The 26,216-nt window shown below is 38.2% G+C and overlaps 1 protein-coding gene across 4 annotated transcripts in view; it reads left to right on the top strand.

Moving 5' to 3' along the window:
• Positions 1 to 26,216, top strand: part of RAVER2 (ribonucleoprotein, PTB binding 2) — a 116,038-nt gene that overhangs the window by 86,966 nt on the left and 2,856 nt on the right. For all 4 annotated transcript variants that reach the window (XR_004274624.1, XM_032296741.1, XM_032296740.1 and 1 more), the window contains 2 exons: positions 251 to 362; positions 2,167 to 2,303. Coding sequence is in view for 3 of the 4 variants with exons in the window: in XM_032296741.1 (XP_032152632.1) it covers positions 251 to 362; positions 2,167 to 2,303 (249 nt within the window). In the remaining variant the exon portion in view is untranslated. Of the gene's footprint in view, positions 1 to 250; positions 363 to 2,166; positions 2,304 to 26,216 lie in introns of those variants that run through there.

The following is a 26,216-nucleotide window of genomic DNA, read 5'->3' as shown; positions in this document are numbered from 1 at the left end:
ATCCAAGTGAGAAGGTTGTACAAGATGTCCTTTCATTCTCTTTTAGTTCTGAAGTTCCATGGCTCTAGCATAGTTTTTAAAAAACCTATTTGAATAACTAACAACAGGTGAAATATGATAATTTTAGTCAACATCCTTAAATATTTTGTAAGTACACTAGATGTATTGAAAAATAAGTATTTCTATATTCTTCATTTTTATTTTCAGGTACCTCTCAATAAGTACCCCCTGCTTTGTTTTTGTTAAATAGGCTGCCTCTAAGAATCAGACTTCACTCTTGGGAGAACCACCAAAAGAAATTCGGCTCAGTAAAAATCCATACTTGAATTTGGCAAGTGTGTTGCCCAGCATGTGCTTATCATGTAAGTAGGGGCTCAGTATTCTTGTTGTGGAGTCTTATTGAATACTTTTTATAGTAAGTCTTACTTTAATTTTTGACTTAGTAGAAGCAAATAATACCTATTGACCAAGTTAAAGCCTACATTATTCTTTAAATTGAAAGAATAATTAAAACTAAGACACTCAAAATGCATGATATTTTATTTAAGGAAAACATTACAACTCATATACAATCATTTTTCTTAACCAGAAGTTTAAACCTATAAATAATCTAATATATCTTGAGTATTTGGATACTCCCAAAATGTATGCGCTACCAGTAATTGGTGGGAGTTGAATTCTCACTTACTTTTTGGAGGATCCCCCTCAAGCCTTCAATTACTATACATCAACTATTCATTCAAATACTGTTTTCAGAGAAAATCAGAAAGGTGATGTGCTCCAGGCACAAGGATGTTCACTGCAACATTAATTGTAAATAGTGGAAAACTGGAAAGTACTTAATATTTGTTAATAGGGGAATGCTTAAATAGCTTATCATAAAATTGAATACTGTGCAACTGGTTTTTTTTTTTATACTTGAGGGATATCTATGTATACTGATATAACATGAACTCTAAAGCATATTTTGGCAAATATACACATAAAATGATTCCATTTATGTTTATTTAAAGTTATATATCCTTACATCTATATACTTGAGTGTGTAAATGCATGAAGTAAAACTGAAAAAGTAAATTCTAAACTATTTCCTCTGGGAAGAAGAATAGGATTAAATGAAAAGAGAAGAAAGATGAATTTCATTTTTAATATACATCCTCTGTATTTTATGAAATATCCTTGAACCCAAACGTTAATTTGTAATTTTTTTTGAGCTGGAAAAAATGTAAATGCACTTCTAATATACCTGTTGTGTATTAATCTGGTCTAAAAGTTGATGGTGACAATTATTGCATTAATAAGAATGGTTAATTTACATTTTGTATGCCTCATTTTAGAGAACATACACACACACACACACACACACATGCACACACAAACACACACTTTTTTTTTTGTTTTGTTTTGTTTTGTTTTTGAGACAAGGTCTCAATCTGTCTCCCAGGCAGGAGTGCTGTGATGTGATCTTGGCTTACTGCAGCCTCCACCTCCAAGTGATCCTCCTGCCTCAGCCTGCTGAGTAGCTGGGACTACAGACATGTGCCACCATGCCCAGCTTATTTTTGTTTTGTTTTGTTTTGCTTTTTTGTTTTTTGCGAGACAGAGTCTTACTCTGTCACCCAGGCTGGAGTGCAGTGGCTTCATCTCTGCTCACTGCAACCTCTGCCTCCTGGGTTTAAGCAATTCTTATGTCTCAGCCTCCCAAGTAGCTGGGATTACAGTCATGTACCACCATTCCTGGCTAATTTTTCTATTTTTAGTATGTTTTGTAGAGATGGGGTTTCACCAAGCCAGTCTTGAACTACTGGGCTCAAGTGATCCTCCCACTGTAGCCTCTCAAAGTGCAGGAATTACAGGCATGAGCCACTGTGCCCAGCCAGACATGTATGTTTTTTAACCTTTCCACCAAAATTATTTACCCATAGAACAAGTGTCCATTTTAAGTTGTTTCAAATGAATGAGAGTATCATATACTGTATTTTCCCAGGGGAAAATATATCTGTTTAGTTATACATTGGTAAACTAAAATTTTGTTGTATTTGATAATATGCTGTTATAATTTATAATAAAATATAATTTATGTTTAAAATATTTATAATTTATGTAAAATAACCTGAACAAATAAATTTATAATAAAATAAATAAACTTGTTGATTCTGCCTTTAGCCCCTGCAAGTAAAACCACTCTTCATAAGACTGGAATTGCAAGCAGCATTCTGGATGCAATCTCTCAGGGAAATGAATCACAACACACATTGGAAAAGTGCATTGCTTATTCTCCACCTTTTGGCGATTATGCACAGGTAAGTAATTCTCAGGTTGTGATGATACATAGAATAATTGGTTCAACTATGTATTGAGTTCACGGAATATGAAATTGTGATTTCTATATTATTAACATAGAAAAACAGAATTGCACTGATCTATGTATTTCTTACTCATCATTTGAAAATTGTAATGTGTTCAAGACATTATTTAGTATCATTTTGCACTAGATACTTACCTCTCATTGTTTACCTTGTGGTCAGCAAACAGCCCACAGACCAAATCTAGCCCACCACCTGGTTTTATAAATAAATTTGCATTGTAACACAGCCATATCTATTCAATTAACGTATTGTCTGTGGTGCTGTCACGCTATAATAAGAGTTGAGCAATGACAACAAAGACTATGTGGCCTGCAAGATTAAATATTTACTATTTGGCTCTTTATAGAATAATGCTGCTAACCTCTGGTTTGTACTAGTGTAGACCTAAGAAACCCAAGAGAAGGCCTCTTTTCTTCTCCATTGCTTATAGATGTAGAAAGATGATCATATTTATAGACACTACTGTGTTAACTTCTAAACCAATCAATAACATAAAGGTATTATGTTAATAAGATGTACTGAGTCATTATTTAAATATGTCAGTTTTGCTGTGGCTCTTCTTCAGCTTACTGTTAGTGGTGTAAGCGGAGTATATATCATCTTAGCCCTGTGTAATTATGGAATCATGAGAGTCTTATAATTATCAGTTCTGACTCTTACTTTCCTGGAACAGCCAGTTTCTTCTCAGTTCCACCCTGTTTGTTGGAGCCTTGTCTCCACTTTGATTTCCTTGGAGCAGCTCTAAGAAAACCACTTAGAACAATTGACCCCTGATTATGCCTTTGTAATAGAGTACTGGAAACAGCTCAAGTTCTGTAAAAATGGTGCAGCTGGACATTAGTGAAATATATGACTTCTGTTATATACCTGAGATAAGATGGAAAAATATGAATTGGCTAGATGATGTGATTAGGTGACAGTATATCTATATTTAAAGAACAGTGATCATGAATTGCGGCAATCTGAAGGCATTCTCTTATATTGATTCATAAGACTCATCTTCAGTCCTTTGTTAGATAATATTTGAAGTAATGACTCAGATAAAGACATTAATTGTAAAATTTACAAGATATAGTCCTGTACAATTCCAATTTGTTCATTTCTTTTAAAGAAACAAACTTTTTATAAACAGGAGAAGCACAGTAAATTTTTTAAAAATTCATTAAATACATATTTAAGCTTTAAAATTTTTTGAATTTACCTTTCAAGTTTGACTTTTTCTTAGCAGTTTTGTTTATAAGATTACTTTGATGTATTGTATATTTATCATATCCATAGAAAGACTTTCTCATTCACACCTGGAGAAATTCTGTGATGATAATGCCTTTTGCATTGCTGTATGTCTTCCTGCCTCCACACTTGGTTGCCCAGAGATATGGTGGGGGAATTAATCCTCCCTGTGTTCAGTGTCTCCTTCAACAGTCCCTGCTTCTAGTGCATCTTGTTCATAAAATGGGATTTTTTTTCTCTCTCTCGTTCTTTCCTCCTTATAAAGTAAACAATTAAATGTTACTGATGGAACATTAAAGTAAATGGAATTAAACTAATGGAATACTAAAGTAACTATTATAGAAAAAGGTGGTCGTGTGTTAGGAATTCCTTCTACCATTTCCACTGCTGGGATGGAGGAAGAGGTCTAAGGGAAAGAAAGCAAAAGTTTTTATTTTCTTTTTAACACTTACTTATATGCTTTGTGACATAAGTAATTAATATTTCTAACAACCCTGTGAGATTTAAATGACCATCTTCATAATACAAGTGGAGAAGCACAAAGGGGTAAATAATCTCTCCAAGTACATACAGTTGATAAATAATTTCTTGATTCCAAAGGCCACATTATTTTCATTATGCCATAGAGAAATTTCTTCAGAAATGGAAGTAATAATTCATAGAAACTGTGTGGGCTGCTCTGTGTATGGATTAGGAAAGATGAATATGTCAGGGCATAGGAGGACAAAATAATCTTTATCTCCAATAAAAATATCAGATTTAAAAACCTAATTGGCATTTCCAGTATTGATGATGTTGCTTGTATCATACTATCTCCCTATAGATAACCATTATTAAAACTGGACTAAATATGAATAAAAACCAACTACTTGAAGGCACTAGAGAATGAATGATTAAAAGCAGGCAGAAACAGGAGAATTAGTCCTTGAAACAGGGAAACATCACTGTGTGATATTTGTGTTTCTGTACCTTTTTGCCTAATATCACTCCCTAAAAGGAAAAGCTGCAGTCTCACTGGCTTGAGGAGTCAGAGGACAGCGTTCAGGACTATTAGCAAGGCTGTAAAGTGAAGGGGGGAAATCGTGGAAAATAGGGGGTTGCATAGGAAGGAGCCTCAAAATCTATGTGTAAACTTAACCCAAATACAGTTGGCTGCCCTCTAAATTGTGTTTGTGTGAGGGAAACTCCAAGGGACCTGGTAGAAAACAGCTGAAAGGCTGAAAGAAATGAGAAGAGATTCAACTCCTCTCCAGAACAGAGGAGACAGAGTTTGGAGTTTGAGTTCAGCAAAGTCCTCCTTCTAGAACAAAAATCAACACTCTTCAGAGGAAGATAATGGAATCCGTAGCCTCTACAATATATTACAGTGATCAATATTTCCAATAGAACAAAATTACTAGATAGTTGAAGAAGCAACAAAATGTGACCCACAATTAAAAGAAAATGTAGAAACTGACCCCAAGGTGACCCAGATGTTGGTCTTGTAGGCAATAACCATAAAACAGCTATTGTAAATGTGTTTAGGAACTTAATAATGAACAAGTATGGAATCTCTGCCAAGAGATATAAACTAAAACATAACTGAATGAAGGCAGAAATAAAGATGTTCCTCGAAACCAATGAGAACGAAGACACAATGTACCAGAATCTCTGGGACACATTTAAAGCAGTGTCTAAAGGAAAATATGTAGCAATAAATGCCCACATGAGAAGCAAGGAAAGATCTAAAATCGATACACTGTCATCAAAATTGAAAGAGCTAGAGGAGCAAGACCAAAAATACACAAAACCTAGCAGAAGACAAGAAATAACTAAGATCAGAGCAGAGCTGAAGGACATAGAGACACAAAAAAACTCTTCAAAAAAATCAGTATATCCAGGAGCTGGTTTTTCGAAAAGATCAACAAGAGAGAATAATCAAATAGATGCAATAAAAAGCGATAAAGGGGGTATCACCACAGATTCCACAGAAATACAAACCATCATCAGAGATTATTACAAACATCTCTATGCACATAAACTAGTAAACCTGGAAGAAATGGATAAATTCCTGGACACTCGCACCCTCCCAAGCCTAAACCAGGAAGAAGCCAAAACCCTGAATAGACCAATAACAAGGTCTGAAGTTGAGGCAGCAATTAAGAGCCTGCCACCCAAAAAGCCAGGTCCAGACGGATTCACAGCTGAATTCTACCAGACATACAAAAAGGAGCTGGTACGATTCCTAATGAAACTATTCCAAACAATCCAAAAAGGGAATCCTTCCCAAATCATTGTATGAGACCAACATCATCATGATACCAAAACCTGGCAGAGACTCAGCAAGAAAAGAAAACTTCAGGCCAATAACCGTGATGAACACAGATGCAAAAATCTTAAATAAAATACTGGCAAATCGACTGCAACAGCACATCAAAAAGCTTAACCACCATGATCAAGTAGGCTTCATCCTGGGTATGCAAGGCTGGTTCAACATACACAAGTCCATAAACGTAATTCACCACATAGACAGAACCACAGACAAAAACTACATGATTATCTCAATTGATGCAGAGAAGGCCTTTGGCAAAATTCAGCAGCTCTTTGTGCTAAAAAACCCTCAATAAACGAAGTATTGAAGGAACGTATCTCAAAATAATAAAAGCTATTTACGACAAACCCACAGCCAATATCATACTGAATGGGCAAAAACTGGAAGCATTCCCTTTGAAATCTGGCACTAGACAAGGATGCCCTCTCTCGCCACTCCTATTCAATATAGTATTGGAAGTTCTAGCCAGAGCAATCAGGCAAGAAAAAGAAATAAAGGGTACTCAATTAGGAAAAGAGGAAGTCAAATTGTCTCTATTTGCAGACGACATGATTGTATATCTAGAAGACCCCATCGTCTCAGCCCAAAATCTCCTGAAACTGATAAATTGCAACTTCAGCAAAGTCACAGGACACAAAATCAATGTGCAAAAAGCACAAGCATTCCTATACACCAATAACAGACTTAAAGAAAGCCAAATCAAGAATGAACTGCCATTCACAGTTGCTACAAAGAGAATAAAATACCTGGGAATACAACTAACAAAGGATGTAAAGGACCTCTTCAATGAGAACTACAAACTACTGCTCAACAAAATAAGAGAGGACACAAACAGATGGAGAAACATTCCATGTTCATGGTTAGAAAGAATCAATTTTGTGAAAATGGCCATACTGCCCAAAGTAATTTACAGATTCAACGCTATCCCCATCAAGCTACCAATGTCCTTCTTCACAGAACTGGAAAAAACCACCTTAAACTTCATATGGAACCGAAAGAGAGCCCATGTAGCCAAGTCAATTCTAAGCAAAAAACAAAGTGGGATGCACCACACTACTGGACTTCAAACTATACTACAAGGCTACAGTAATCAAAACAGCATGGTACTGGTACCAAAACAGAGATATAGACCAATGGAACAGAACAGAGGTCTCGGAGGCAACGCCACACATCTACAACCACCCGGTCTTTGACAAACCTCACAAAAACAAGCAATGGGGAAAGGAGTCCCTGTTTAATAAATGGTGTTGGGAAAACTGGCTAGCATGTGCAGAATGCAGAAACTGGACCCCTTCCTGACACCTTACACTAAAATCAACTCCAGATGGATTAAAGACTTAAACATAAGACCTAACACCATAAAAACCCTAGAAGAAAACCTAGGCAAAACCGTTCAGGACATAGGCATAGGCAAGGACTTCATGACCAAAACACCAAAAGCATTGGCAACAAAAGCCAAAATAGACAAATGGGACCTAATCAAATTCCACAGCTTCTGCACAGCAAAAGAAACAGTCATTAGAGTGAATTGGCAACAACAGAATGGGAAAAAATATTTGCAATCTATCCATCTGACAAAGGGCTGATATCCAGAATCTACAAAAAACTAAAACAGATTTACAAGGAAAAAAAAGCCCATTGAAAAATAGGCAAAGGACATGAGCAGACACTTTACAACGAAGGCATACATGAGGCCAACAAACATATGAAAAAATGCTCATCATCACTGGTCATTAGAGAAATGCAAATCAAAACCACATTGAGATACCATCTTATGCAAGTTAGAATGGTGATCATTAAAAAATCTGGAGACAACAGATGCTGGAGAGGATGTGGAGAAATAGGAACACTTTTACACTGTTGGTGGGAGTGTAAATTAATTCAGCCATTGTGGAAGACAGTGTGGCGATTCCTCAAGGACCTAGAACTAGAAAGTCCATTTGACCCAGCAATCCCATTACTGGATATGTATCCAAAGGATTATAAATCGTTCTACTATAAGGACACATGTACACGAATGTTCATTGCAGCACTGTTTACAATAGCAAAGACCTGGAATCAAGCCAAATGCCCATTGATGATAGACTAGACAGGGAAAATGTGGCACATATACACCAAGGAATACTATGCAGCCAGAAAAAAACGATGTGTTCGTGTCCTTTGTAGGCACATGGATGAACCTGGAAATCATTCTCAGCAAACTGACACAAGAACAGAAAAACACTGCATGTTTTCACTCCTGGATGGGTGTTGAACAATGAGAACACATGGACACAGGGAGGGGAGCATCACACACTGGGGTCTGTCGGGGGGAAATAAGGGAGGGACAGCATGGGGTGGGGAGTTGGGGAGAGATAGCATGGGGAGAAATGCCAGATAAAGGTGATGGGGAGGAAGGCAGCACATCACACTGCCATGTGTGTACCTATGCAACAATCTTGCATGTTCTTCACATGTACCCCAAAACCTAAAATGCAATTAAAATAAAAATAACTGAACAATTTTAGAACTGAGAACTATAGTATCTGACATAAGTATACTAAATGGGCATAGCAGATGATTGGAGAGGCCAGAAAAAAAAGTTCAGTTAACATGAAGACAACTCAATCTGAAGAACACAAAGAAAGGAGATTTTTTAAATCCCAGTGAACATATATATCCTCAGGGACCTGAAGGAAAATACCAAGCAATCTAAAATGTGTGTAAATGGAGTCCTGGGAGAAGAAGAGAAAGATAATGGGGGCACACATTGCTTGAAGAAATAATGGTCAAACATTTTCAAAATTTCCTTCCGAAAACTTCCAGATCTAACAGGCTCAGAGGCCCTGCAAAGCAGGATAAATAGAGGGAAATTTTTACCCAGGCACATTATAGTTAGTGTGCTGAAAACCATAGTTATAAAGAGATAATCTTGAGAGCAACCAGATAAAAACAATGCACATTATCTTAAGGCAGGTTTCTCAACTTTGGTACTATTAACGTTTGGGGCTGGATAATTCTCTCTCAAGTGGGGAGGGCTATTCTGTGCATTGTAGCATATTTGGCAACATCCTTGTCCTCTAACCCCTAGATTGCCCCCCTACCAACATGCACACCACTGTGTTAAGGCAACTGGTAAACATACAGGTGAATAAAAAATACTATATATTTTTCTTTTTATTTAAAAGTAAAAGTTATAACATATAGGGTTTATAATGTATATAGATATAGTATATTTGATAGCAATAATGTAAAGGACAATAGAGTAAGTGAAATTATGGTTTTGAGTTTATTACATTTTACGTGAAATACATCAAAAGTAACTCTAAATAGGCTGTGATAAGTTGTGGAATGCATATTGTAATCCACACAGCAATCATTAAAAAAATTATATCACTAAAACGAGAATAGTTTAATTACAATGAAATTACAAAAACATTTGATTAAGCCAAAATATGCCAGAAAAGACAAAAACACCTACGTCTAATAAAAAACAAATATCTGAGGGGTAAACCTAAATTGAACAATAGTAGTAATTATATCAAATGAAAATAGACTACATGCTCCATTTATAACAGATTTTTAATATTTAAAAATTTTTAATTTTAGGTTCAGGGGTACACAGAACCTAAAATTTTTTACATAGATAAACACGTGCCACAGGGGTTTTTTGTACATATTATTTCATTACCCAGATGCTAAGCCCAGTACCCAGTAGTTGTCTTTTCTGCTGCTCTCCCTCCCCACATCCTCCACCCTCAAGTATACAGCAGGGTCTGTTGTTTCCTTCTTTGTGTTCATAAGTCTTATCATTTAGCTCCCACTTATAAGTAAGGACACATGGTATTTGGTTTTCTGTTCCTACATTAGTTTGCTAAGGATAAAAGCCTCCAGCTTTATCCATGTTCCCACAAAAGACATGATCTCTTTCTTTTTTATGGCTGGATAGTGTTCGACAGTGCATATGTACCACATAGACAGTCTGTCATTGATGGGCATTTAGGTTGATTCTATGTCTTTGCTATTGTGAAAAGTGCTGCAATGAACATTTTTGTCCATGTTTCTTTATGGTAGAGTAATTTATATTCCTCTGGGTATATACCCAGTAATGGAATTGCTAGGTCTTATAGTAATTCTGTTTTTAGCTCGTTGAGGTATTGCTACACTACTTTCCACAATGGTTGAACTAATTTACACTCAAACTAACAGTGTATTAGTGCTCCCTTTTCTCTGCAACCTTGCCAGCATCTGCTATTTTTGACCTTTTAGTATTAGCCAATTCTGACCGGTGTGAGATGGTATCTCATTGTGGTTTCGATTTGCATTTCTCTAATGATCAGTGACATTGAGCTTTTTAAAATACACTTGTTGGCTGCATGTATGTCTTCTTTTGAGAAGTGTCTGTTTATGTCCTTTGCCCACTTTTAATGGGGTTGTCTTTTTCTTGTAAATTTAAGTTCCTTATATATGCTGGATATTAGACCTGTGTCAGATGCATAGTTTGCAAAAATTATCTCCCATTCTGTAGGTTGTCTGTTTGCTCTGTTGATAGTTTCTTTGGCTGTGCGGAGGCTCCTTAAGTTTAATTAGATCCTACTTGTCAATTTTTCCTCTTGCTGCAATTGCTTCTGGTGTCTTGTCATGTATGTCCAAGGAGCCATGTTGCACTAAAATCACAAGTAAAATGTTGAATAGAAGCATTAAAAATATATATTCACACCGTGTTCAAACGCTTTTGGAACAGGCACATAGACCAATGGAGCAGAATAGGGAGCCCAGAAATCAGGCTGCACATCTGCAACCATCTGGTCTTCGACAAAACTGACAAAAGCAATGGGGTAAAGATTCTATTCAATAAAAGATGTGGGGAAAACTGACCAGCCATATGCAGAAGATTAAAGCCAGACCTATTATTTATCCCATGTACAAAAATCAACTCAAGATGGATTAAAGACAAATGTAAAATGCAAAAACCCTGGAAGACAACCTAGGCAATACCATACTGGACACAGGAACACACAAAGATTTTATGACGAAGTATGGCCCATACACAATGGGAAAAGTAAATTATGGAAACTGTCCGTAAGGAAGTGCAAACACTGTGCTTACTGGACAAAGATTTAAAATATGTTCAAAGAATTAAAGGGAGCCATGTCTAAGGAAATTTTAAAAAGTATGGGAACAATATCCCATCACATAGAGAATATCAAAGAGAGAGAAATTATTTTTAAAAATCGAATGGAAATTCTGGATTTGAATAGTATGATAACAAATGAAAAATTTACTACAGCACAGCAGCAGATTTGAACAGGCAGAAGAATCAACGAATGTGGAATGCAGGTCAATTGAAATTATCCAGTCTGAGAAACTGAAAGAAAAGAGAATGAAGAAAAATGAACCATAACAATGTAGGCAAGGATGCAGAGAAATGGAAATCCTCATACATTGCTGGGGGTTGCTGGGATGTAAAATGGTACAGCTGCTTTGGAAAATAGTATGGCAGTTCGTCAAATGTTAAACATAGAATTACCATATGGCCCTGGGATTTGACTCCTAGGTATACCCAAGAGAACTGAAAATATGTACATGCATTGTCACAGCGGCATTATTCATAATAGCCAAAAAGGAAACTAACCCAAATGTCCATCTAGTGATGAATGAATAAACAAAATGTGGTAGTATCCACGTAATGGAATATTATTCAGCCACAGAAAGGAATGGAGTACTGATCCATGCTATAGCATTGGTGAGCCTTGTGAACATTATGCTAAGTGAAATAAGCCAGATAAAAAGTCCACACATGATACACTGTTTATATGAAATAGCCATAATAGGTAAATCCATAGAGAATGTTAGTAGATAGTGGTTACTGGGGGCTGGAGGAAGGAAGAGTTGGGAAGTATAGTTAACAGGTTTTTTTTGCGGGGGGGGGCGGGGAGAGTGATAAAAATACTCTAGAATTTAATTGTAGTGATATATGTTCACAAGTTGGTGAACTTTGTGAATCAACACATTTTGAACTTTTTGAAAAATAAGCTTTAAGTGTACTGAACGGAGAACGGCACTTTCATTTAGTGTTTTAGAGATCTTAAAAGTAGCTAGTTATAAGCAAACAGATCAGATCAGTTATTCAAGATCTAGGTCTAATTAGAAATCGGTTTTAAATGGACTACCCCTTCCATTTCTCTAGTTAATTGTAATAATTAGATAAAATTGCCATTGAGCTATAGTTATTTTCTCAAAAATTGCATGTTTTGAATATTTGAATTGTGATTGAGAAAACTTAAGTCAGAAATAAAATGTTATTTAAAAATCTGTAGTATAACTCTAGCAATGATAATAGCATTATAGTCAGCTATGTAATCCTGTCAATATGAGTGTACAAATGGAGTTTGAAATTTCAGGTTCTGAGGTCCATCTATGTCAGATAATTTGGAGAAGCCTACCTTAAAAAAGCTTTTGAGCCAATTTATTAAATGTCTATTAAACACCTAAATCTAACATCTAATTATAATCTGTCAAAGACAAAGCATTTCATCCTCCCTCCTTTAATTAAGATAGGTAAAATTGGTCAAAATATGTCTTAAGCAGCTTTCCAGTTTGACATAGTCACTAGTTTCAATAATATAAAGAAAAATATAACAGTTTTTCAGCTGTTTGATATGACTGTTTAGACTGTTTAAGTTGTGATTTTTTTTTTTTTTTTGAGACAGAGTCTTGCTCTGTCACCCAGGCTAGAGAGCAGTGGCCTGATCTTGGCTCACTGCAACCTCTACCTCCCAGGTTCAAGTGATTCTCCTGCCTCAGTCTCTCAAGTAGCTGGAATTATACAGGCGCCTGCCACCATGCCTGGCTAATTTTTATATTTTTAGTAGAGACTGGTTTTACCATATTGGCCAGGCTGGTCTTTAACTCCTGACCTCAAGTGATCTACCTGCCTTGGTCTCCCAAAATGCTGGATTACAGGCGTGTGTGCTATCCTGCCCTGCCTGGTTTTGGTTTTTCATTTGACACTTGCCACATGTGGCAGTCGACCAGCATGCAGCACAGCACTATCTACTTACACAATGTGTTCTTGTGATGCCTGATTTCTGGGATCTTTCCTGCAAGGAGGCTGACTGGAAATCAACCACAGAATATATGATGAGATGGTGTGATGAGGGAAGAGGAAAGAAAAGTGAACAAAAAGACCTGGAAAACGCTTGGTCCTTTCATACAGAGCCTAATGCTGCCACCCAGTGGTCAAATAATGCAGACAGACTTGCCAAAAAGTACACTCTGTCATGTTATGAATGCTGTGTGGATTTTTGTATGGACCATGATAGATCAGAATCTTGTGACAAACACCTACCATACAAAATATGTTTTAAAACATAAGCCTACATTAAACAATAATTATGGAAGAACAGGTTATCTATATATTAACCCTAAACAATAACTTGGAAAGTACTTTTAAAAAGTGATTTTGGTTAAAAACTGGAATTAAGGAAAGCAAGCTATTGAAATGTATTTTGGCTGGATGTGGTGGCTCATGCTTATAATCCCAGCACTTTGGGAGGCTGAGGTGGGTGGATCACCTGAGGCCAGGAGTTCAAGACCAGCCTGGCCAACATGGTGAAACCCTGTCTCTACTGAAAATACAAAAAATTAGCCAGGTGTGGTGGTGCACAATTGTAATCCCAGCTACTTGGGAGGCTGTAGGGGGAGAATCACTTGAGCCAGGGAGGCAGAGGTTGCAGTGAGCTGAGATACCACCACTGCACTCCAGCCTGGGCAACAAACCGAGACCCTGTCTCAAAAAAAATAAAAAAGTGCAGTGCAATACCTTTTTAGGGATGAATCATTAAGTCCAAAGTTAGGACTTAACCATTACTCATATGAAGAAAGACAAGTAGCTGAGAGGCAAATATGAATATGAACATTGTAAACATTTATGTATATATAAGGAAGAGACATTTATTAGTTATATCATTAATGTCATAGAATGAAGCATATTGATTTTGAAACACTTTTAACAATGGGAGAAAGTTATATTTTTAATTAAAACTTTAAAAATGTTTAATGCAGAAATGATAAAGTTAATTCATGTTTCTATAGGTCTGAAATCTAAAAGCTAGACTTGAAGCTATAAGAAAGGGACATTAGGGGCTTGATTCAGACCTCAGGAGAACTAGTGCAGTCCATTTTTGGTTCTCCATATACCTAACTCCACTGAAGAGACAAGATTTAGAAAAGATGAAGTGGGGCTGAAGGTAAGGGTGAGACTGAGGAGTCCTAAATAGAGGCAGAAGTTTCTGAAAACAAATTTCGTTTTGTATTTAAAGGGCTACCTGCTAAATGCTTATATTCTTTTCAGAAGGACAGTAATGACAAATATCGTTAATTGGACTGATAGCAGATGAGCCTAATGGAATTCACTGTTGACGTTAACATATCCCAAAGGAATCTTCTGAGGGATAGTCAAATTCCCCTTTCCCCAGTTATTAAGAGAGCTTTGAAAACTAGCCACTAGTTCAAATTATTAACATGAGCTTAAAAATTGAGCTTAAGATACATTATAAATATTAAACTGGCAGTCAACAAATGAAATTGTGGCATTCTGTTTCTACATTCACTTGGAAATCAGTGGGATAAAAGAAAGTCTACATTTACATAAAAATAAAAAGATTTGCTTGAATAAAAGAAAGAAAATGTAATTTTTTAAAATCCAAGAATAAAATAGCAACTGCATAGAGGATAGGTTTCATAGTAGATGTGTGCAAAAGATTGGATTGGTGGGCAACAGTTATAAGAGCCAGCTCATTTGAAATTCTAATGAGAGGGGAGGTGCCCAAACCATAAGCACATTAATCTTTGCTTTGCCAGGCTCTAGTCAGATTATGCTGTCCAGTTTTTCCATGTCAAGAGTGTCAGAAACCATGGCCCATGGCTATTTGCTGAAGGAACTGGGAATGCATGCTTAGAAAATATTTTTTGATTTAAACATAAGACATAACACCATAAAAACCGTAGAAGAAAACCTCTCCAATACCATTCCAGACATAGGCATAGGCAAGGACTTCATGACTAAAACACCAAAAGCATTGGCAACAAAACCCAGAATAGACAAATGGGATTTAATTAAACTAAAGAGCTTCTGCATGGCAAAGGAAACTATCATTAGAGCGAACTGGCAACTAACAGAATGGGAAAAAATTTTTGCAGTCTACCCATCTGACAAATGGCTAATATCCAGAATCTACAAAGAACTAAAACAAATTTACAAGAAGAAACAACCCTATCAAAACGCAGGATTTGAACAGACACTTTTCAAAAGAAGTCACACAGCCAGCAAACATATGAAAAAAAACTCATCACTAGTCATTAGAGAAATGCAAATCAAAACCACATTGAGATACCATCTCACGCTAGTTAGAATGGCGATCATTAAGAAGTCAGGAGACAACAGATGCTGGAGAGCATGTGGAGAAATAGGAACACTTTTGCATTGTTGATGGGAGTGTAAATTAGAGCAACCATTGTGGAAGACAGTGGCGATCCCTCAAGGATCTAAAACTAGAAATGCCATTTGGCCCAGCAATCCCATTACTGGGTATATACCCAAAGGATTATAAATCATTCTATTATAAAGACACATGCACACATATGTTCATTGTGGCACTGTTTACAATAGCAAAGACTTGGAACCAACCCAAATGCCCATCAATGATAGACTGGACAGGGAAAATGTGTCACATATACACCATAGAATACTATGCAGCCATAAAAAGGATGAGTTCATGTCCTTTGCAGGTACATGGATGAAGCTGGAAACCATCATTCTCAGCAAACCAACACAAGAACAGAAAACCAAACACTGCATGTTGTCACTTACAAGTGGGCGTTAAACAATGAGAACACATGGACACAAGGAGGGGAACATCACATACCTGGGCCTGTTGGGGATGGGGGGGCTAGGGGGAGGATAGCAGGGAGTGGGGGGATTGGGGATGGCTAACATTAGGAGAAATACCTAATGTAGATGACAGGGGGATGGATGCAGCAAACCACCATGGCATGTGTATACCTATGTAACAATCCTGCACGATCTGCACATGTACCCCAGAACTTTAAAAAAAATTAAAAATATATTTTCTTAAAGTTATTCATTTACTTAGCCAGTATATAATGAATGTCTACTATGTGGCAGGACTGTTGCAGGCACTATGGATATGGCAGTGAACAAAACAGCAAAATTCTTCTAAGAATGGAACTTACATTTGGGGGAAAAATAGTAAAAGGAATAGTGATCACTGCAGGGAAAATAAGGTGGAGGCTGAAGAGTGGGAAGGTTGGGAGTTTCAATACATGGTCAAGGAAGGGTTCATTTTAAAACTGATTCTTGGACAAAGACCAGAACTTTAGGGAGTGTGCTACATGAGTATCTATGTAAAGTGCATTCCAGGGACAGGGGACAGCAAGTACAAAGGTATTGAGGCAGAAAGATGCTTGAATTGTTAAAGGAATAGCAGGCAACTTTTAGGGCAGAAGAGGAGTGAGTAACTGGAGAATAGGAGATGAAGTCACAGTGGGGTGGGAGAGGCAGAGGCCACAGACAATATAGGACCTTTTAGGCCCTTGTAAACAAGGACTTTGGCTCTTACTCTAAGATAGAAAACCACTGGGATGTTTTGAATAGAGGAATAATTGACTGTATTTATAGTTTAACAGGACATGTCTGGTTGCTGTGTTAAACAATGAATAGAACATAGCAGGGTCAGTTCGGAAGCTGCTGAGGTACATCCAAGTAAAAATGCTGACTTGGACAAGCCTGGAAGCAGCAGAGGCAGTGATAAGTGGCTGGACTGGAGACATTTTTGGAAGGTGGAGTCAATGGGGTATACTGAGGGTGAGAGAGGAGCTGAGGCCCCAATATTTTTGGCCTAGAAAAATGCATTTGTTATTGATTGACATGGGCAAGACTGTGTGGGTGGAGCAAGTTTTAGAGGTATGTTTTAGAAAATCCCTGACTGAAGATGTTCCCCTGCTGGTGTTTATTATACAAGTCTGGAGGTGAGGGGAGAGTTATAGGCAGAGGTACATATTTGGGAACCATCAAATTCCTGTCAATTGCGGTAATTGTGAACTGCATGAAATTGTATGAGATCACCAAGGAAATGAGGGTTAGTAAAGAGACCAGGGATCAGTTGCTGTGCATCTAAAGATTTCTCTTTTGATTTTGTTTTCTTGGTGAAATAGAAAGCAAAGCATCAGCCGAGAGTGAAGATGATGGTGTATTGTTGGAGCTTCAGGAAAAGAGAAGGCTTGAAAATAGTCACTTAGGGGAGTGGAGATAAGTGGGCAGGATGGGGTGGGGATATAGTAGGATTGCCCAGCGGCACGAGGGTGAGGGGCCTCTGTTGAAGTTACGCCCTTGTGGATAAGGAAGTATTAGACGTGTTTTGTAGTTCCAAAGTACAGAATGGAACTACTGGGTGTAAATTATTCAGACTGGTTTCAGCTAACCCTAAAAAAGACCCTGCTAAAGATGAAGTCCTCTAAAATGATTATTTTGTTTATTTGATTTCCACCTGAATATTAGATATGTAAAACTAGACTATTACAGCTTCTCTCAAAGTCTTCCTTTGGTTTGGTATTCAAAGCGTAAATGTCATCAAAATTGTTTTCAGATTTTCCAGGTTTACCACTCTGTTCTGTCTCATCTGTAAGTTTCATGCTAAATTTTAAACGAAGTCTTAAATCACGTATAATCTGTGTGTGTTTGTTCACATGCATGTATCTAGTAGGGACAAGTTCAGTAGCCTCTTGTTGAGACCTAATAATGCCTGTCTCCTTCATTGTCCTACTTTTTATGGAGCTGCTTATTAATCTTTCCATATTCCAGGATTAAGGGTATGGTCCTGTTTATACTCCTTAGCCTGGCATTCCAGCCCTCCATGACTGAGGCCAGCTTCCTTTTCCAGCCTCATTTGCCACTGCCCTCCTGCCTGCCTGCCTGCCTGCCAGCTGCAAAGCACCATCATAGGCCTGGCTTTTTTGCCATCTTCTTTTTTTTTTTTTTTTTGGCCCTGTTTTTCTCCTGGAAGGGTCTCCACCTGTCTCCTCATGTCCATATCTGATCTCACCTCCAAATCCTAAATCAGATGCCATCTAATCCGTGAAACCAGCACCTATACCTTTCAAAAAACCCCACCCCCATTTTCCTTTTCTGTAAAGAGCTTTAGCCCTTCACTTCTGTTTCTTTTTTGTCAAAGTGACAGTCCCCTTTTAGAATTATGTTTTGCACTCCTCTTCCTTCCCTTCCTAGGATATGAACTATGGGAGGGCATAGTCCAAGTTTCATTCATCCAGCTAAACCTTGTAGCATACAAGCCCAGTGCCCACTGTAGATTGCCTGTGAATGAATGGATGTCTATATCCTGCAAATACAAAATAGAAGGAAAAATATTTGCTAACTTTATATTCTTTCCTTCTTTTGTGTGTTATTTGTTGTTGTTGGTTGTGGCTCTTATGTAGGAATTTATTTCTCCCAGAGCACTGAGCTTTCTTTCGAAATTTTGACTCATCATTACCCAGTCACCAGTCCTTATACTAAAAGTTAGATATCTTTGATAGAGCATATCAGAAGAATTATCTTTCTCCTAATGTCACATAGGCTATAGTGAAACTCATTTTCTTTTCATTTTTTAAGGTTTAAATTTTTAATTGTGATGAAAACATAAAATTACTATCAAATATTTAAAAGTACAGTTCAGTATATTTACATTATTATTTTTTCCCCATTTCTTTGGGTCTTCATTTCTTTATGACAGTCTCTAGGTCACATAAATTTTTTAAAATATATTTTATTGCATTTTAGGTTTTGGGATACATGTGAAGAACATGCAAGATTGTTGCATAGGTACACACGTGGCAGTATGGTTTGCTGCCTTCCTCCCCATCACCTGTATCTGGCATTTCTCCCCATGTTATCCCTCCTCAACTCCCCACCTCCTGCAGTCCCTCTCTTCGTCCCCCCCCGACAGACCCCAGTGTGTGATGCTCCCCTCCCTGTGTCCATGTGTTCTCGTTGTTCAATGCCCACCTATGAGTGAGAACATGCAGTGTTTGATTTTCTGTTCTTGTGTCAGTTTGCTGAGAATGATAGTTTCCAGGTTCATCCATGTCCCTACAAATGACATGAACTCACCGTTTTTTATGGCTGTATAATATTCCTTGGTGTATATGTGCCACATTTTCCCTGTCCAGTCTATGATTGATGGGCATTTGGGTTGGTTCCAGGTCTTTGCTATTGTAAACAGTGCTGCAATGAACGTTCGTGTGCACATGTCCTTATAGTAGAACGATTTATAATCCTTTGGATATATACCCAGTAATGGGATTGCTGGGTCAAATGGACTTTCTAGTTCTAGGTCCTTGAGGAATCGCCACACTGTCTTCTACAATGGTTGAACTAATTTACACTCCCACCAACAATGTAAAAGTGTTCCTATTTCTCCACATCTTCTCCAGCATCTGTTGTCTCCAGATTTTTTAATGATCACCATTCTAACTGGCGTGAGATGGTATCTCAATGTAGTTTTGATTTGCATTTCTCTAATGACCAGTGATGATGAGTATTTTTTCCTATGTTTGTTGGCCTCACATATGTCTTCTTTTGTAAAGTGTCTGTTCATATCATTCACCCAATTTTGAATGGGCTTCTTTGGTTTTTTTCTTGTAAATCTGTTTTTTTTTTTTTTTTTTTTTTTTTTTTTTTTTTTTTTTTTTTTGAGACAGAGTCTCGCTCCGTCGCCAGGCGCCAGACTGGAGTGCAGCGGCGCAATCTCGGCTCACTGCAACCTCCGCCTCCCGGGTTCAAGCAATTCTCATTCCTCAGCCTCCCAAGTAGCTGGGACTACAGGCATGCGCCACCATGCCCAGCTAATTTTTGTATTTTTAGTAGAGACGGGTTTCACCGTGTTGGCCAGGATGGTCTCGATCTCTTGACCTTGTGATCCGCCCTCCTCAGCCTCCCAAAGTGCTGGGATTACAGGTGTGAGCCACTGTGCCTGGCCGTAAATCTGTTTTAGTTCTTTGTAGATTCTGGATATTAGCCCTTTGTCAGATGGGTAGGTTGTAAAATTTTTTCCCATTCTGCTGTGATTCACTGTAATCACTGTTTCTTTTGCCGTACAGAAGCTCTGGAGTTTGATTAGGTTCCATTTGTCTATTTGGCTTTTGTCGCCAATGCTTTTGGTGGTTTGGTCATGAAGTCCTTGCCTATGCCTATGTCCTGAATGGTTTTGTCTAGATTTTCTGCTAGGGTTTTTATGGTGTTAGGTCTTATGTTTAAGTCTTTAATCCATCTGGAGTTAATTTGAGTGTAAGGTGTCAGGAAGGGGTCCAGTTTCTGTTTTCTGCACATGGCTAGCCAGTTTTCCCAACACCATTTATTAAACAGGAAATCCTTTCCCCGTTGCTTGTTTTTGTCAGGTTTGTCAAAGATCGGATAGTCGTAGATGTGTGGCGTTGCCTCCGAGACCTCTGTTCTGTTCCATTGGTCTATATCTCTGTTTTGGTACCAGTACCATGCTGTTTTGATTACTGTAGCCTTGTAGTATAGTTTGAAGTCCAATAGTGTGATGCCTCCAGCTTTGTTCTTTTGGCTTAGAGTTGACTTGGCTATGGGGCCCACTTTTGGTTCCATATGAAGTTTAAGGTGGTTTTTTCCAGTTATGTGAAGAAGGTCATTGGTAGCTTGATGGGGATAGTGTTGAATCTGTAAATTACTTTGGGCGGTATGGCCATTTTCACAGTATTGATTCTTCCTATGCATGAGCATGGAATGTTTCTCCACCTGTTTGTGTCCTCTCTTATTTTGTTGAGCAGTGGTTTGTAGTTCTCCTTGAAGAGGTCCTTTACATTCTTTGTTAGTTGTATTCCTAGGTATTTATTCTCTTTGTAGCAATTGTGAATGGCAGTTCGTTCTTGTTGAGTCTGTTATTGGTGTATAGGAATGCTTGTGATTTTTACATATTGATTTTGTACCCTGAGACTTTGCTGAAGTTGCTTATCAGTTTCAGGAGATTTTGGGCTGAGTCAGTGGGGTCTTCTAAATATACAATCATGTCGTCTGCAAACAGAGACAATTTAACTTCCCCCCCTTCCTATTTGAATACCCTTTATTTCTTTTTCTTGCCGAATTGCTCTGGCTAGAACTTCCAATACTATATTGAATAGGAGTGGCAAGAGATGGCATCCTTGTCTAGTGCCAGATTTCAAAGGGAATGCTTGCAGTTTTTGCCCATTCAGTATGATATTGGCTGTGGGTTTGTCGTAAATAGCTTTTATTATTTTGAGATATGTTCCGTCAATACCTAGTTTATTGAGAGTTTTTAGCATAAAGCGTTGTTGAATTTTGCCAAAGGCCTTCTCTGCATCAATTGAGATAATCATGTGGTTTTTATCTTTGGTTCTGTTTATGTGGTGAATTACGTTTATGGACTTGCATATGTTGAACAAGCCTTGCATACCTGGGATGAAGCCTACTTGATCATGGTGGATAAGCTTTTTGATGTGCTATTGTAATTGGTTTGCCAATATTTTATTGAAGATTTTTGCATCTATGTTCATCACGGATATTGGCCTGAAGTTTTCTTTTCTTTTTGAGTCTCTGCTGGGTTTTGGTATCAGGATGATGTTGGTCTCATAAAATGATTTGACAAGGATTCCTTCTTTTTGGATTGTTTGGAATAGTTTCAGAAGGAGTGGTACCAGCTCCTCTTTGTATGTCTGGCAGAATTCGGCTGTGAACACATCTGGACCTGGGCTTTTTTTGGTTGGTAGGCTATTAATTGCTGCCTCAACTTCAGATCTTGTTATTGTTCTATTCAGGGTTTCGACATCTTCCTGGTTTAGGCTTGGGAGGATGCAGTTGTCCAGGAATTTATCCATTTCTTCCAGGTTGACTAGTTTATGTGCATAGAGTTGTTTGTAATAATCTCTGATGGTGGTTTGTATTTCTGTGGAATCTGTGGTGGTATCCCCTTTATTGTTTTTTATTGCATTGATTTGATTATTCTCTCTTTTCTTTTTTATTAATCTGGCTAGTGGTCTGTCTATTTTGTTGATCTTTTTGAAAATGGATTTATTGATTTTTGAAGGGTTTTTTGTGTCTCTATTTCCTTCAGTTCTGCTCTGATCTTAGCTATTTCTTGTCTTCTGTTAGGTTTTGAGTTTTTTTTTTTAATCTTGCTTCTCAGTCTCCTTCAATTTTGATGATAGGGTGTCGATTTTAGATATTTCCTTGCTTCTCATTTGGGCATTTATTGCTATATATTTTTCTCTACACAGTGCTTTAAATGTGTCCCAGAGATTCTGGTACGTTGTGTCTTCATTTTCGTTGGTTTCAAAGAACATCTTTATATCACCTTCATTTCATTGTTGATTCAGGCAACATTCAAGAGCCAGTTGTTCAGTTTCCTTGAAGCTGTGCGGTTCTGAGATAGTTTCTGAATTCTGAGTTCTAACTTGGTTGCACTGTGGTCTGAGAGACCGTTTGTTATGATTTCCATTCTTTTGCATTTGCTGAGGAGTGATTTACTTCTGATTATGTCATCAGTTTTAGAGTAGGTGTGAGGTGGTGCTGAGAAGAATGCATATTCTGTGGATTTGGGGTGGAGTGTTCTGTAAATGTCTATTAGGTTTTCTTGGTCCAGGTCTGGGATATCCTTGTTAATTTTCTGTCTGGTTGATCTGTCTAATATTGACAGTGGAGTGTTAAAGTCTCCCACTATTACTGTGTGGGAGTCTAAGTCTCTTTGTAAGTCATTAAGAACTTGCTTTATGTATCTGGGTGCTCCTGTATTGGGTGCATATATATTTAGGATCCTTAGCTCTTCTTGTTGCATTGATCCTTTTACCATTATGTAATATCCTTCTTTGTCTCTTTTGATCTTTGTTGGTTTAAAGTCTATTTTATCAGAGACTAGGATTGCAACTCCTTTTTTTTTTTTCTCTCTCTCTCCATTTGCTTGGTAAATCTTCCTCCATCCCTTTATTTTGAGCCTTTGTGTATCCTTGCATGCGAGATGAGTTTCCTGGATACAGCACACTGATGGGTTTTGGCTCTTTATCCAGTTTGCCAGTCTGTGTCTTTTGATTGGGGCATTTAGCCCATTTACATTTAGGGTTAATATTGTTATGTGTGAATTTGATCCTGCCATTTTGATGCTAGCTGGTTGTTTTGCCCATTAGTTGATGCAGTTTCTTCATTGTGTCGATGCTCTTTACCATTTGGTATGTTTTTGGAGTGGCTGGTACTGATTATTCCTTTCTGTGTTTAGTGCTGCTTTCAGGAGCTCTTGTAAAGCAGGCCTGGAGGTAATGAAATCTCTGAGTAATTGCTTGTTTGTAAAGGATTTTATTTCTCCTTCACTTATGAAACTTAGTTTGGCTGGATATGAAATTCTAGGTTGAACATTCTTTTCTTTAAGGATGTTGAATATTGACCCCCCGTCTCTTCTGGCTTGCAGGGTTCCTGCTGAGAGATCCACTGTGAGTCTGATGGGCTTCCCTTTGTTAGTAACCCGACCTTTCTCTCTGGCTGCCCTTAGCATTTTCTCCTTCATTTCAACCCTGGTGAATCTTGATGATTTTGTGCCTTGGGGTTGCTCCTCTTGAGGAATATCTTTGTGGTGGTCTCTGTATTTCCTGGACTTGAATGTTGGCCTGCACTGCTAGGTTGGGGAAATTTTCCTGGATAGTATCTGGAAGAGTATTTTCCAGCTTGGATTCATTCTCTCCGTCACATTCAGGTACACCTATCAAACCTAGATTAGGTCTTTTCACATGGTCCCATATTTCTTGGAGGGTTTGTTCATTTCTTTTTACTCTTTTTTTCTCTAATCTTGCCTTCTTGTTTTATTTCACTGAGTTGATCTTCGACCTCTGATATCCTTTCTTCTTGGTCAGTTTGGCTGTTGAAACTTGTGTATGCTTCTTGACGTTCTCGTGTTGTGCTTTTCAGCTCCATCATTTCACTTATATTCCTCTCTGCTTATTCTCTTTAGGATTTCCTCAAACCTTTTTTCAAGGTTCTTAGTTTCTTTGCATTGGGTTAGACCATGTTCTTTTAGCTCAGACAAGTTTCTTATTACCCACCTTCCAAAGCCAGTTTCTGTCAATTCATCACACTCGTTCTCCATCCAGCCTTGTTCCCTTGCTGGTGAGGAATTGTGATCCCTTGGAGGAGGAGAGGCTTTCTGGTTTTGGGTGTTTTCATATTTTTATGCTGGTTTCTTCCGATCTTTGTGGATTTATTTACCTGTGGTCTTTGTAGTTGGTGACTTTCAGATGGAGTCTCTGAGTGGACGTCTAGTTTGTTGATGATGAAGTTATTTCTGTTTCTTAGTTTTCCTTCTAACAGTCTGGCCCCTCTGCTGTAGGACTGCTGATGTCCACTCCAGGCCCTGCTTGCCTGGGGATCACCTGCAGCGGTTGCAGAACAGTAAGGGTTGCTGCCAGTTTCTTCTGCTGCTTTCTCCCAGAAGGATACCCGTCAGATGTCAGTCTGAGCTCTCCTTTATGAGGTGACTCTTTGGATATACAGGAGTCGGGGAGCTGCTTGAGGAGACAGTCTGTCCTTTATAGGAGCTCAAGTGCTGAGCTGTGAGCTCTGTTGTTCCATTCAGAGCTACTGGACAGGTACGTTTAAGTCTGCTGCAGCAGAATTCATAACCACCTTTTTTTTTTTCCCCAGGTACTATGTTCCTGGAAAGTAGGGCTTTATTTGTAAGTTTCTGTCATGCTGCTGCCTTTTTTCAGGGCTGCCTGCCTAGTGAGGAGGCAGCCTAGTCAGTGTGCCAGCAGAGGTTTTGCTCTATTTACATTATTTTGCAACGGATCTCTAGATTTTCATTTTACAAAAGTAAACTCTGATAATAAACTGCACTTTGCCCTATTTCTCCTTAACTCCTGAAGAACATCATTTGACTTTGTGTTTTTATAACTGGGACTAATTTTTATATCTCATATGAGTGTAATTATACAGTGTCTCTTTTTTAATGTCTTATTTTACTCAATGTTTGCAGGCTTTGTCTTTATTTTCAGATGAGTGACACCCAGTTTCATTTCCTGTTCTAATATTTTCCTGTGCTGCTGAGTGAAGTTTTTTGCTGATCTCACAGGTCTTAGTTGATTCTCACTATGAATGGTGTAGCACCATTGGGAAGTTCTTTAATAAAAGACTGTAATCAATTTCCTATCTTGCTTCTGACAGTAAAGATGGTATAGAAAGACAGAAACCCAGGCTGTTGCTTTGCTGCATGCCAACACCCGAAAGAACAGATAACTACATGGCAGGAAGAATCGGGGAAGGTGGGTGAGGAGAGCAGGAGCATCCCAGATCCCAGAGTGAGCCGTTTGCTTCTCTCCCCCAGTCTTCGGAAAATCCCATTTGTAGAATGGACTGATGACTTATAAGAGGAAGAAAGCTGCTAAAGAGTTCTTTATACCTGAAGTAAGGTCTGACGGTGTTAGTGGCTGGGGTCCAACGTTCAGAAAGATCACCTACCAGCAAAGGGGCTCTAATGAAGAAGGCAGCTGGAGAGAATAATGAAGAGGCTGCAGGCTGGGAGGAAAGGGCTTTGGGGCAGAGGCTCCGCCTAAGAGGTGAGCAAGCTGTTTGGTGGAGCGGGCTGAACCCCTCATCCCCATCAACTCAGCTTCAACAACTATCAACTTACGGCTGGTCTCCTTTCATCTGCCCTTTCACCCGCTTCCCTTCTCACATATTCCAGTTCAAACTCCAGACATACTTTACTACCAAGAAAAAAAATGTTGAGGCAGAAGTTAAAGCCAGATTTTTTTGCTGATCAGCTTTACTCTGAAACATTTGTTTACATCAGGCTTGTGTGAAGATGCCTTGTATTGGCCTGTCCACACAGTAAGCCACCTTGAAATGAAGTACCAGAGGACGTGGCATTTCTTCAGACTTATCATCCCTATTCCTTTTCCTAACATGGACCACTGAGAACTACTTTAGCAAGGAGTTGAGAGAGACATATCATCTCTTGCCTCTCAGGCTAGTTCCATTTTTTAAAATTGTGACCGTTATTGGTTCAAAAACAATTGCAGTTTTAATTGCAACGTGAGAAGGTTCCTGTGTGTTGCTGGAAGCTTTACTCATCAGTAATTTCTAAGTTCTTGCATATCAAGTCACATAATTCTGCTTTGAGAAGCTTGTCGCACTTACTTTTGTAAAAGCTAAAACTAAGAGACATTAGGCTGAGCTGTGCTATGCCATCTGATTTACTGTGCTGATCACTGTGACCACTTGTGAGGAC

This window comes from Sapajus apella, unplaced genomic scaffold, assembly GCF_009761245.1.
Source record: "Sapajus apella isolate SASKATOON/1434 unplaced genomic scaffold, GSC_monkey_1.0 scaffold36, whole genome shotgun sequence".
Taxonomy (NCBI): domain Eukaryota; kingdom Metazoa; phylum Chordata; class Mammalia; order Primates; family Cebidae; genus Sapajus; species Sapajus apella.
The sequence above is the reverse complement of the archived record's forward strand: the minus strand, read 5'-3'. Positions and strand labels throughout refer to the sequence as shown.